The sequence below is a fragment of the Gigantopelta aegis genome, chromosome 5 (assembly GCF_016097555.1).
Source record: "Gigantopelta aegis isolate Gae_Host chromosome 5, Gae_host_genome, whole genome shotgun sequence".
NCBI classification, from domain to species: Eukaryota; Metazoa; Mollusca; class Gastropoda; order Neomphalida; family Peltospiridae; genus Gigantopelta; species Gigantopelta aegis.
In genome coordinates, this window is record NC_054703.1 from 33213454 (window position 1) to 33227629 (window position 14176).

The 14176-nt window shown below is 38.5% G+C and overlaps 1 protein-coding gene across 1 annotated transcript in view; it reads right to left on the bottom strand.

Moving 5' to 3' along the window:
- The window catches only part of LOC121373106, a 98863-nt gene that overhangs the window by 30187 nt on the left and 54500 nt on the right, over nucleotides 1–14176 (bottom strand). The window contains exons 4-6 of the mRNA XM_041499554.1: nucleotides 12630–12907; nucleotides 5104–5213; nucleotides 1391–1546 (exon numbers count right to left, since the gene is read on the bottom strand). Coding sequence (XP_041355488.1) covers nucleotides 1391–1546; nucleotides 5104–5213; nucleotides 12630–12907 — 544 coding nt within the window. The remainder of the gene's footprint in view (nucleotides 1–1390; nucleotides 1547–5103; nucleotides 5214–12629; nucleotides 12908–14176) is intronic.

The following is a 14176-nucleotide window of genomic DNA, read 5'->3' on the forward strand; positions in this document are numbered from 1 at the left end:
TTAGCGGTCTGGATCTCTTCATACAGAGACTGAGAACTTACCAGATAAGTCAAACTTAGCGGTCTGGATCTCTTCATACAGAGACTGAGAACTTACCAGATAAGTCAAATTTAGCGGTGTGGAGACTGAGAACTTACCAGATAAGTCAAATTTAGCGGTGTGGATCTCTTCATACAGAGACTGAGAACTTACCAGATAAGTCAAATTTAGCGGTGTGGATCTCTTCATACAGAGACTAAGAACTTACCAGATAAGTCAAACTTAGCAGTGTGGATTTCTTCATGTCACAAACTTACAAGATAAGTCAAATTTAGCGGTGTGGATTTCTTCATACAGAGACTGAGAACTTACCAGATAAGTCAAACTTAGCGGTGTGGATCTCTTCATACAGAGACTGAGAACTTACCAGATAAGTCAAATTTAGCGGTGTGGATCTCTTCATACAGAGACTAAGAACTTACCAGATAAGTCAAACTTAGCAGTGTGGATTTCATCATGTCACAAACTTACAAGATAAGTCAAATTTAGCGGTCTGGATTTCTTCATACAGAGACTGAGAACTTACCAGATAAGTCAAATTTAGCGGTGTGGATCTCTTCATACAGAGACTGAGAACTTACCAGATAAGTCAAACTTAGCGGTCTGGATCTCTTCATACAGAGACTGAGAACTTACCAGATAAGTCAAACTTAGCGGTGTGGATCTCTTCATACAGAGACTGAGAACTTACCAGATAAGTCAAATTTAGCGGTGTGGATCTCTTCATACAGAGACTGAGAACTTACCAGATAAGTCAAATTTAGCGGTGTGGATCTCTTCATACAGAGACTGAGAACTTACCAGATAAGTCAAATTTAGCGGTGTGGATCTCTTCATACAGAGACTGAGAACTTACCAGATAAGTCAAATTTAGCGGTGTGGATCTCTTCATACAGAGACTGAGAACTTACCAGATAAGTCAAACTTAGCGGTGTGGATCTCTTCATACAGAGACTGAGAACTTACCAGATAAGTCAAACTTAGCGGTGTGGATCTCTTCATACAGAGACTGAGAACTTACCAGATAAGTCAAACTTAGCGGTGTGGATCTCTTCATACAGAGACTGAGAACTTACCAGATAAGTCAAACTTAGCGGTGTGGATCTCTTCATACAGAGACTGAGAACTTACCAGATAAGTCAAACTTAGCGGTCTGAATCTCTTCATACAGAGACTGAGAACTTACCAGATAAGTCAAATTTAGCGGTCTGGATCTCTTCATACAGAGACTGAGAACTTACCAGATAAGTCAAACTTAGCGGTCTGGATCTCTTCATACAGAGACTGAGAACTTACCAGATAAGTCAAACTTAGCGGTGTGGATCTCTTCATACAGAGACTGAGAACTTACCAGATAAGTCAAATTTAGCGGTGTGGATCTCTTCATACAGAGACTGAGAGTCTAGCTCAGGTACAAATGTCTGTAATCTCGTCACCATCTCCACATCTTTAGGAGTTGTCTTTCCTGCCTCGGGCGAAAAGTTGATTGTGTCAGTCAGGATGGTGGCTTAAAGAAAAAAAGAATAAACAAGACAAATGAAATTAATTACTGGCTCCCAGTCCCATCCAGAGCAAATTTAATGAGCTAAGGTATGTGTGTGCCCAGGACAGCATGCTTTAACTTTAATTGGACATAAGCACGAAAATAACTAAAAATGAAATGAACTGAAATATTGACGCCTGCTAGACCAAAAACCATCCTGAGTTAAAAGTTTGTTTCATTTAACCACACCACTAGAGCACATTGATTTATTAATCATCTGCTACTGGATGTCAAACACTTGATAATTTTGACACACACACACACATATATATATTAGACTATAAGAGAACAAACCCACTATATATTTCCATTTGTAACAATTCTTTTATATGCACCATTCCAGAAACAGGGTAGCTAATACCATAGCCTTTCAGTGTTTCTGCTAGAAAGAAATGGGTATGGCGCTATGGAATTGAATGCAACCAGTCAACAGAAGGTATGGGGGGGGGGGGGGGGGCCCATCCCCCAGAATGAACATGGGTTAAGTTTAGGGTTAAGGTTAAGAAAATCATACAGTAATGATAAGAGTAATTAATTTTGTCAAAAGGTGAACTGAAAAAAAACTAACATTTGGGTATGGCGCCATACCCGTTTTACCCTCTGGTAGAAACCCTGCCTTTGAAATATCAGTGAACTGGCTGGAGTGAGAAATAGCCCAATGGGCCTACAGATGGAAGGAAGGAAATGTTTTATTTAACGATGCACTCAACACATTTTATTTACGGTTATATGGTGTCAGACATATGGTTATGGACCACACAGATATTGAGAGAGGAAACCCGCTGTCGCCACTTCATGGCCTACTCTTTTCAATTAGCAACAAGGGTTCTTTTATATGCACCATCCCACAGACAGGATAGCACATACCACAGCCTTTGATGTACCAGTCGTGGTGTACTGGCTGGAACGAGAAATAGCCCAATGGGCCCACCGACGGGGATCGATCCCAAACCGACCACGCATCAAGTGAGTGCTTTACCACTGGGCTACATCCCACTCCGGCCCACAGACGGGGATCGATCCCAAACCGACCGCGCATCAAGCGAGTGCTTTACCACTGGGCTACATCCCACTCCGGCCCACAGACGGGGATCGATCCTAGACTGAACACTATACTAATTGGATATAAGCACAAACAAAACTATAATTGAAATGTATTGAAACGAAATGAAATCTATTGCCTGCCGGACCAGACACTGTCTAAGAGATGCCAAACACATAGTCTAATGGCTCATACATATCTACCAAACGTCGGACACGGGCCCAGTCAAATGTAAACATGGCCAGACTGGCGACTATTTCCATAACAAAGACAATCTACCTATCGACTGCCCGTAATGTTTCATTAATATGGATCTCTCCTCCGTACACTGGCAAGTCCAAACATATTGCTCCACACAGAAGATGAAACCTTTAATGACTGTAAGCCGACCCTAATGGGAAGATGTGCAAGATGTACCCAAGAGATGAATCATTTCAGCCGTGTGCCTCAGGTCCAGTAGGTCATAGGACCAATTGCTCTTAATGAACTCGGCTTTTCGCCTGTAGCAACTTTTTTTTTTTTTTTTTTTTTTTTTTTAAATTCATAATCATACAGTTAATGCCTGTAGCAACAATTGCCTGCCCCACATGACTGGTACATCAAAGGTTCTGGTATGTACTGTTGTGTCTATAGGTGGGAAACCGCACAAAAAAGATCCCTTGATGTGCAGTTGGGTCTAGGATTGGTTCCTGTCAGTGGGCCATCAGGCTATGTCTTGTTCCAGCAAGCTCACCAAGATTGGTATATCAAAGGCCGTGGTATGTACTGTCCTGTCATAAAAGATCATGGATAGTAATGAAAAAATATAGCAGCTTTCCTCTCGTTGACTACAGGTAAAAATTACCAAATGTTTGACATCCAATAGCCGATGATTAATAAATCAATGTGCTCTAGTGGTGTCGTTAAACAAACAAGCTTTAACTTTAATGGCTGTAAATCGATGCTAATGGGAAGATGTGCAGAATGTACCCAAGAGATGAATCATTTCAGCCGTGTGCCTTAGGTCCAACAGGTCACAGGATCGATTGCTGTTGATGAACTCGGCTTTTTGCATGTAGCAACAATTGCCTGCCCTACATGACTGGTACATCAAAGGTTCCGGTATGTACTGTCCTGTTTATGGGAAACTGCATGAAAAGAAGTTTGTTTTGTTAAACAAGACCACTAGAGCACACTGATTTTATTAATCATCGGCTGTTGGATGTCAAACATTTGGTATAGTCAAAGAAAGGAAACCCATTACATTTTTTCATTAGTAGCAAGGGATCTTTTATATGAACCATCCCATAGACAGGATATCACATACTACGGCATTTGATATACCAGTCGTGGTGCACTGGCTGAAACAAGAAATAGCCCAATGGGCCCACCGATGGGGATCGATCCCACACTGACCGTGCATCAGATAAGCTCTTGACCACTGGGCTATGTCCCACTCCAGGATGAAAAAATAAACCATGACTGGTATATCAAAGGCTATGGTATGTGCTGTCCTGTCCGTGGAAAAGTGCATATAAAAGATACCTGAAACAAACTTCAACTGAATATCAGGAAAATAGTTAACTTCCTAACACTGTGGAAGAAAGGAAGGAAATGTTTTATTTAACGACGCACTCAACACATTTTATTTACGGTTATATGGCGTCAGACATATAGTTCAGGACCACACAGATATTGAGAGAGGAAACCCGATGTCGGCACTTTATGGGCTACTCTTTTCGATTAGCAGTAAGGGTTCTTTTATATGCACCATCTCATAGACAGGATCATATATACCACAGCCTTTGTTACACCAGTTGTGAAGCACTGGCTGGAACGAGAAATAGTCCAATGGGTCCACTAACAGGGACTGATCCTAGACCGACCGCGCATCAAGCGAATGCTTTCCCACTGGGCTACATCCCATCTAACACTGTGGATGAAATGAACTGAAATATGATGCCTGCATTTAACACTGACGGTCACCCTTTCCTGTTAATGTTGGTGCGATCCCTTATTTCTTTCCATGAGTATATTTTAAAAAATTTAAAATTCCTTGGTTAGATCTGGTGTAATAAACATAACTACCACAGAGAAGAATTGCTGAGACTGAGTCAAGAGTGAAGTGTTGGTTGTGAAGAATTCTCTCTTCTATAGTAAGATTAAATGGGTATGTAAAACAGATATATACCACACAGGAGACTGGCCGAGACTGAGTCAAGAGTGAAGTGTTGGTTGTGAAGAATTCTCTCTTCTATAGTAAGATTAAATGGGTATGTAAAACAGATATATACCACACAGGAGACTGGCCGAGACTGAGTCAAGAGTGAAGTGTTGGTTGTGAAGAATTCTCTCTTCTATAGAAAGATTAAATGGGTATGTAATACAGATATATACCACTCAGGAGACTGGCCGAGACTGAGTCAAGAGTGAAGTGTTGGTTGTGAAGAATTCTCTCTTCTACAGTAAGATTAAACGGGTATGTAATACAGATAAATACCACATAGGAGACTGGCTGAAACTGAGTCAAGAGTGAAGTGTTGGTTGTGAAGAATTCTTTCAGCTACAAGCGTCGCACATGATCCAACCAGCTCTATAACACAGTCGGCACTGAAAAACACAAGAAAACCAAACAATGGATTTTAAAATCATTTAAGGTAGTACTAAACCAAATAACTTCCAGCTGGGTCAAAGTTCGAAGTGCACCCAACTTTTGATAGAAAAGTGAACACCACAATTGCTGTGATTGGAGATAAATGTGAGTGTGTTAGTTGTAAAAAAAAGAGAAAAATTTCATCTGGGCAAACAATGTATGCAATTTTATTTCATCTAGTACCACTGTGTCAAGTAGCCTTGTGCTTGAAACATGTATGGGGTACCTGTAAAAAAAAGTACTTGAATTTTGTGCGGAACTAGGGTAGTCATAGACACTACCCGTTATCTCAGAAATGAGCAGGTAGCTTCACCCCCATTTTTTTTTTTTTTTTTTTTTCACTTTAAGGGTGAGGGGTGGTAGTATTTATATATGTGGCGTTTATGTCGATTGATACGCTGCAGGTAGGAGTTTTAGCCACATATGTTACTGTTGTCGTCTATGGGATTTGATTTGGTAGTATACACCTTTAAGGATGCATTTTTAAATCTGCAAGTGACATTTTTCTACTATTTTGTTTCACATTTATTTGTTATTAACAGCAAGTAATGAATTTGAGGATTTTTTTTCCCGTTTTTTAGAATACCTGATATTATAGCCATTGTGTAATTTGATTGCTATGATGTGTGTAGTATATCTGATATTATATCCACTGTGTAATTTGATTGCTATGATGTGTGTAGTATATCTATTACCTTATTTGACCGGAAATAAGCCTAGGGGGCCAAGACAACTCATTGTGAGCTTAGCATGGGGTGGGCTTATTCCCAGACAAGGGGCCAGTTTTGTTGAATTTTTTTTTAATAATAATAATTAAAATAAATAACAATACTTAAATGAACTAGGAAGAAAACAAAAAACGTTCAGTAGCACATCTATTAATTAGTGTTCCATTAATTTGTTAATAATAAATAATAATTGTTTATTAATTAAATTGGGTTTTTTTTACTAGTATCTAATTATCAGAAACACACCTTCTATGTTACAATTACTTACCAGTGCTGTTTATTTACATCCAAAATTTAATGCTGAGAAGACTTAAAACAACAGCAATTAACAACAAACTCAGTAGCGTATACACGTTTCTGACACTACAAAGAATTATCAATCTAAGGTCATTGTTCTTAGCCAATCAGAATAAGGTATTTGCTTAATTAGCATTAACTGCAGACCCAGTGTTGTGGTAAAAATAGACATTGGTTTTTAGTTCATACTTGGGCTTGGATACTTCAGAGAAATACTGCAGGCATGAAATTGAAAACAATGTTACACACTGTTATTGTTAGACTGCTAAATCTCACTGGTGGTAAAATATTGTGTTACATTTGTGTTTAATTATCTGCAGGAGGTAAATGAACTTTGAGCAAACTTGCAATTTCATGTTATTTATAAGGTGACGAAGTTGGAGGTGGGCTTATTTACGAATGAGGGCCTAATTTCTTAAATGCTATCAAAACGGAGGGGGGCTTATTCAAAGACATGGGCTTATTTCCGGTCAAATACGGTATATCCACTGTGTAATTTGATGTGTAGGAAAGTGGGCGGTAACACTGCAGTGAACTTTGTATAATTGGATGTCGTGTCATGTACAGATCGAGTCTAATTAAACTCTGGGCAACGTCTGCTGATTATTTTGAGAGAAGATAGGAAAACGAACTTATCCCGACTGATTTATCACACCTTGACCATGTCATAAAGTGAAAATTACCTGTTGATTATTTTTGGAGGAGATAGGAAAATGAACTTATCCCGACTGATTTATCACACCTTGACCATGTCATAAAGTGAAAATTACCTGTTGATTATTTTTGGAGGAGATAGGAAAATGAACTTATCCCGACTGATTTATCACACCTTGACCATGTCATAAAGTGAAAATTACCTGTTGATTATTTTTGGAGGAGATAGGAAAATGAACTTATCCCGACTGATTTATCACACCTTGACCATGTCATAAAGTGAAAATTACCTGTTGATTATTTTTGGAGGAGATAGGAAAACAAACTTAACTCGACTGATTTATCACACCGTGACCATGTCATAAAGTGAAAATTACCTGTTGATTATTTTTGGAGGAGATAGGAAAACAAACTTAACTCGACTGATTTATCACACCTTGACCATGTCATAAAGTGAAAATTACCTGTTGATTATTTTTGGAGGAGATAGGAAAACAAACTTAACTCGACTGATTTCACACCTTGACCATGTCATAAAGTGAAAATTACCTGTTGATTATTTTTGGAGGAGATCACACCTTGACCATGTCATAAAGTGAAAATTACCTGTTGATTATTTTTGGAGGAGATAGGAAAACAAACTTAACTCGACTGATTTATCACACCTTGACCATGTCATAAAGTGAAAATTACCTGTTGATTATTTTTGGAGGAGATAGGAAAACGAACTTATCCCGACTGATTTATCACACCTTGACCATGTCATAAAGTGAAAATTACCTGTTGATTATTTTTGGAGGAGATAGGAAAACAAACTTAACTCGACTGATTTATCACACCTTGACCATGTCATAAAGTGAAAATTACCTGTTGATTATTTTTGGAGGAGATAGGAAAACAAACTTAACTCGACTGATTTATCACACCTTGACCATGTCATAAAGTGAAAATTACCTGTTGATTATTTTTGGAGGAGATAGGAAAACAAACTTAACTCGACTGATTTATCACACCTTGACCATGTCATAAAGTGAAAATTACCTGTTGATTATTTTTGGAGGAGATAGGAAAACAAACTTATCTCGACTGATTTATCACACCTTGACCATGTCATAAAGTGAAAACTTTAAGTACATACACTTTATTACTTTGTCTGTGGAGGTTACTTAATTTTTTTTTAAATGATGTAATCTAGATATTTTTTTGGGGGGGGGACAAAGGAACATGCACTCAACACATTTTATTTACGGTTATATGGCATCAGACATATGGTAAAGGACCACACAGATTTTGAGAGGAAACCCGATGTCGCCACTTCATGGGCTACTCTTTTCGATTAGCAGCAAGGGGCTAGATATTTTGGAAAAGAAAGAAAGAAATGTTTTATTTAACAACGCACTCAACACATTTTAGTTACGGTTATATGGCGTCAGACACATGGTTAAGGACCACACAGATTTTGAGAGGAAACCCGCTGTCGCCACTTCATGGGCTACACTTTCTGATTAGCAGCAAGGGATCTCTTATTTGCGCTTCCCATAGGCAGGATAGCACAAACCATGGCCTTTGTTGAACCAGTTATGGATCACTGGTCGGTGCAAGTGGTTTACACCTACCCATTGAGCCTTGCGGAGCATTCACTTAGGGTTTGGAGTCGGTATCTGGATTAAAAATCCCATGCCTCGACTGGGATCCGAACCCAGTACCTACCAGCCTGTAGACCGATGGCCTAACCACGACGCCACCAAGGCCGGTTTATTTCTATGGCTGATGTAGTAAAACGTGATAGTGATACGTGCGTTATCAGGGTCACTGCATGCCTGATGAGAGACAAGTGGTGAATTACTCTTTTAATTATCAATCTGCTTGGCTGGATGGAGGGGAGACTTTTCTAACACATGCACAATCATCGCTGTCAACTACAGGCTGTGAAACACGCCATGAACAGATCGAGTATTGATCCCGTCTCCAGACTCTAATCACTCCGGTTGTCGTGAAACCTCTGGGACACTTGATAACAACAACATCACTGTTGTCATTGTCACTTCAACTGATCATCTCTTGTTCTGGATGCCCCATTGGCTTTTGTGTGCATGTGTGCGTGCGTGTGTGCGTGCTTGCGTGCGTGAGAGAGAGAGAGAGAGAGAGAGAGAGAGATGATGGGATAGTGAGATGGCGAGACAGAGAGAGGGAAGGGAAGGGGAGATACACACGTAGACACAGAATGAGTGAGAGAGCAAGACAATGACAGACAAAAATTGCATCTAGATTAAATCTCATTTTTAATACAAGGTTATCATACAATAGGTAGTGTAGCCAGAGGCTAGCATAATTAAATTTTTATTCCTAATATATGATACTGATGATACCGAAACATAACCTCTATATACAAGTTTTAGCATTAATTATACAGCATACACAGTTATATGCCAATTTATTAGTTCCCTTGTGACATGAACTAGACTACATGTGTGTGTCTGTGAATGTAGACCGCTCGAGTATGTAACCCAGTGACATAAATAAACACTGTATGTGTACATGTACATACATACATACATACATACAGGTACATACACACATACATACATACATACATACATACAAACATACATACATACATACATACAAACATACATACATACATACATACATACAAACATACATACATACATACATACATACATACATACATACATACATACATACATACATACATACAACATACATACATACATACATACATGTACATACAAACATACATACATACATGTACATACAAACATACATACATACATGTACATACAAACATACATACATACATGTACATACAAACATACATACATACATGTACATACAAACATACATACATACATGTACATACAAACATACATACATACATGTACATACAAACATACATACATACATGTACATACAAACATACATACATACATGTACATACAAACATACATACATACATGTACATACAAACATACATACATACATGTACATACAAACATACATACATACATGTACATACAAACATACATACATACATGTACATACAAACATACATACATACATGTACATACAAACATACATACATACATGTACATACAAACATACATACATACATGTACATACAAACATACATACATACATGTACATACAAACATACATACATACATGTACATACAAACATACATACATACATGTACATACAAACATACATACATACATGTACATACAAACATACAAACATGTACATACAAACATACATACATACATGTACATACAAACATACATACACACAGGTACATACAAACATACATACACACAGGTACATACAAACATACATACACACAGGTACATACAAACATACATACATACAAACATACATACACACATGTACATACAAACATACATACATACATGTACATACAAACATACATACATACAGGTACATACAAACATACATACACACAGGTACATACATACCCTGCAGCCAGTCAGAAATTTACATTATCATCTAGCTCACATTATCAGTTATTAGCAACACACAAAACACATCCATCATTCTGTCAACATACACGGACATGTACATTTTATTATCCCAGCGGGCATTCTTAGATGAGGAAATAAAATGTTCTCTGAGAAATTATCATGTGTTGGTGTATCATACAAAGTTATTGGATGATTTGTGGCTTACAAATCAGTGACTTTGTTGGTACTAAATATGATGTCACCATGAATTGGCAAACATACACAATGATGTCACAGCGATTTAAAGTTGTAGTTTGTTTTGTTTAATGACACCACTAGAGCACATTGATTTATTAATAATCATCTATTGGATGTCAAACTTTATATACTATATACTATAGTTTTTGAGAGGAAACCCACTACATTTTTCCATTATTACCAAGGGATCTTTTATATGCACCATCCCACAGTCAGGATAGCACATACCAGCCTTTGACCAGTCGTGGTGCACTGGTTGGAATGAGTTGAATGGATCCATCGAGGTGGTTCAATCCCACGATACATTTGTTAATTCTGTACATGGTGTACTAGCTGGAACGACAAATAGCCCAATAAGACCCCCAATGGGGATCGATCCTATAGACCAACCGCGTATCAGTCAAGCACTTCACCACTGGGCTATGTCCCACACTATTATTTGGCAATCCTACACAATGACGTTACATATCTGCTTCTCTGTTCTCATTGTTAATTTTTGTAATAAAATTTTATTTTAATACAGTTCATTATAGATTTTGTTTTAAAGATTACATCTAAATAGAATTTAATTTTTGAAACTTATTTTTGAATGTGAATAAAATACCAAGTTATTGCAGTGTGTTCATATGTCCCTTATTTGTACATAAGGGACCTCAGGGCCGTAGCTAGGGGAGGGAGGTGGGTGGTAAGAAAAAAATACGGAAAAAATTATAGAAACTTAAAGAAAATTCTCTTCTTAACCGTTTAAGGAGTTTTAGACTATTAACTACTCAGTTGCCCCCCCCCCCCCCCCCCCCCCCCCCCCAAAAAAAAATCCTAGCTACGGCCCTGGACCTATATAGTCTCCTCTGGCTGGACTGGAAAAGCATATACAGTGAAACCTTTCTAAACCAGATACCCACAGGACAGTTTTATTAAGGGTATCCAGTTTAGAGAGGTTCTGCTGATGTAATCAGTAGAATAGTAAAAAGAGGGACCGTAAAAAAAAAGTCCGGTTTTGATAAAGTTTGGCTTTACAGAGGGTCCAGTTTTGAGAGAATTCCAGTTAAAATAGTGTCCAGTTTTGAGAGAATTCCAGTTAACAGAGTGTCCAGTTTTGAGAGAATTCCAGTTAACAGAGTGTCCAGTTTTGAGAGAATTCCAGTTAACAGAGTGTCCAGTTTTGAGAGAATTCCAGTTAACAGAGTGTCCAGTTTTGAGAGAATTCCAGTTAACAGAGTGTCCAGTTTTGAGAGAATTCCAGTTAACAGTGTCAAGTTTTGAGAGAATTCCAGTTAACAGAGTGTCCAGTTTTGAGAGAATTCCAGTTAACAGAGTGTCCAGTTTTGAGAGTTTTCACTGCATTACACACTAAACAATCATAGTTTTAAAATGTGCTGGGGTGTCATTAAACAAACATTCCTTTCCTCTCCTGTCTCTCTCACTATCTAGGACAAGTGTACAAATAATCGTATGTTAAACACCAAATACTTACACGTTAACCTCCCTTTCACTGGATCTGTGATCAAGGACTGCGACGTCGTCACTGAGCCATGACAGTTGACAGTCTAAGCCTAGCATTAAACACCATACAGCCGCAGTTTAACATGTGCTGGGGTGTTATTAAAACAAACATTCCTTTCTTTCCTTTACTTACATGTTAATCTGTGTCTTTCTGGGCCTGTGATCGAGGACCGTGATGACGTCGTCACTGAGGCGTGACAGTTGACAGTCTGAGCCTAGCATAAGACACCATCCAGCCGCAGTTTAACATGTGCTGGGGTGTTATTTAAACAAACATTCCTTTCTTTACTTACATGCTAATCTCCCTCTCCCTGGGTCTGTGATCGAGGACCGTGACGATGTGACAGTTGACAGTCTGACCATAGCATTAGACACCAAACGGTCGCAGTTTAATATGTGCTGGGGTGTTATTAAACAAACATTCCTTTCTTTCCTTTTCTTTCCTTTACTTACACGTTAATCTCCCTCTCCCTGGGCCTGTGATCAAGGACCGTGACGATGTCGTCACTGAGGCGTGACAGCCGTCTGGAGGGCACGTGGTGATCAAGCAACGTGATCCTCAGCTTTCCTCCATCATGGATGGCGTCGAGGTCGATCTCCGATTCGAACGTCAGCAGTTCGGCCGGGATTCCGTGTCTGTCGAGAAGAAACGTCGTCTCCGTCCTCAGACGGTATTCCTTCCGCACAATGTTAAGGATGGGAAGGTACAGGGTTGTCTCCTCTTGGGAAATCTTGAATGAATGAATGAATGAATGAATGTTTAACACCCCAACATGGGAAACCTGGAATGAATGAATGAACGAACGAATGAATGTTTAACACCCCAGTATGGAAAACCTGAAATGAATGAATGAATGAATGAATGAATGTTTAACACCTCATCATGGGAAACCTGGAATGAATGAACGAATGAATGAATGTTTAACACCCCAGCATGGAAAACCTGGAATGAATGAATGAATGTTTAACACCCCATCATGGGAAACCTAGAATGAATGAATGAATGAATGAATGAATGAATGAATGAATGTTTAACACTCCAGCATGGAAAACCTGGAATGAATGAATGAATGAATGAATGAATGAATGTTTAACACCCCAGCATGGAAAACCTGGAATGAATGAATGTTTAACACCCCAGCATGGAAAACCTGGAATGAATGAATGAATGAATGAATGATGAATGAATGAATGAATGTTTAACACCCCATCATGGGAAACCTGGAATGAATGAATGAATGAATGAATGAATGTTTAACACCACATCATGGAAAACCTGGAATGAATGAATGAATGTTTAACACCACATCATGGGAAACCTGGAATGAATGAATGAATGAATGAATGAATGAATGTTTAACACCCCATCATGGGAAACCTGGAATGAATGAATGATTGAATGGATGGATGTTTAACACCCCATCATGGGAAACCTGAAATGAATGAATAAATGAATGAATGAATGAATGAATGAATGAATGAATGAATGAATGAATGAATGAATGAATGAATGAATGAATGAGGGAACAAACAAATGAATGTTTAACGACACCCCAGCATGGGAAACATAGAAAGACAGAATAACAGGGGGATGTGCCACCCATTTAAAAACAAAAATGTTTAAAAAACATTAAAACAGGATAGCACATACCATGGCCTTTGATATAGTTATTGTGGGGCACTGGTTGGGATGGGACAAAAAACAAATTGGAGAATGACTCCACTGAGGAGGTTTGATCCCATGACCAATGCCTTTGATATATATATATATATTGTGGGGGCATGCGGTCGTATGGGATCGATCCCCATCGGTAGTATATCAAAGGCCGTGGTATGTGCTCTCCTGTCTGTGGGATGGTGCATATAAAACATCCATTTTGCTACTTATGAAAAAATGTTTTTGCAGGTTTCCTCTGCAAAATGTTTGACATCTAATAGCCTATGATTAATAGATCAATGTGCTCTGGTGGTGTTGATAAACAAACCGAACTTTAAAACTA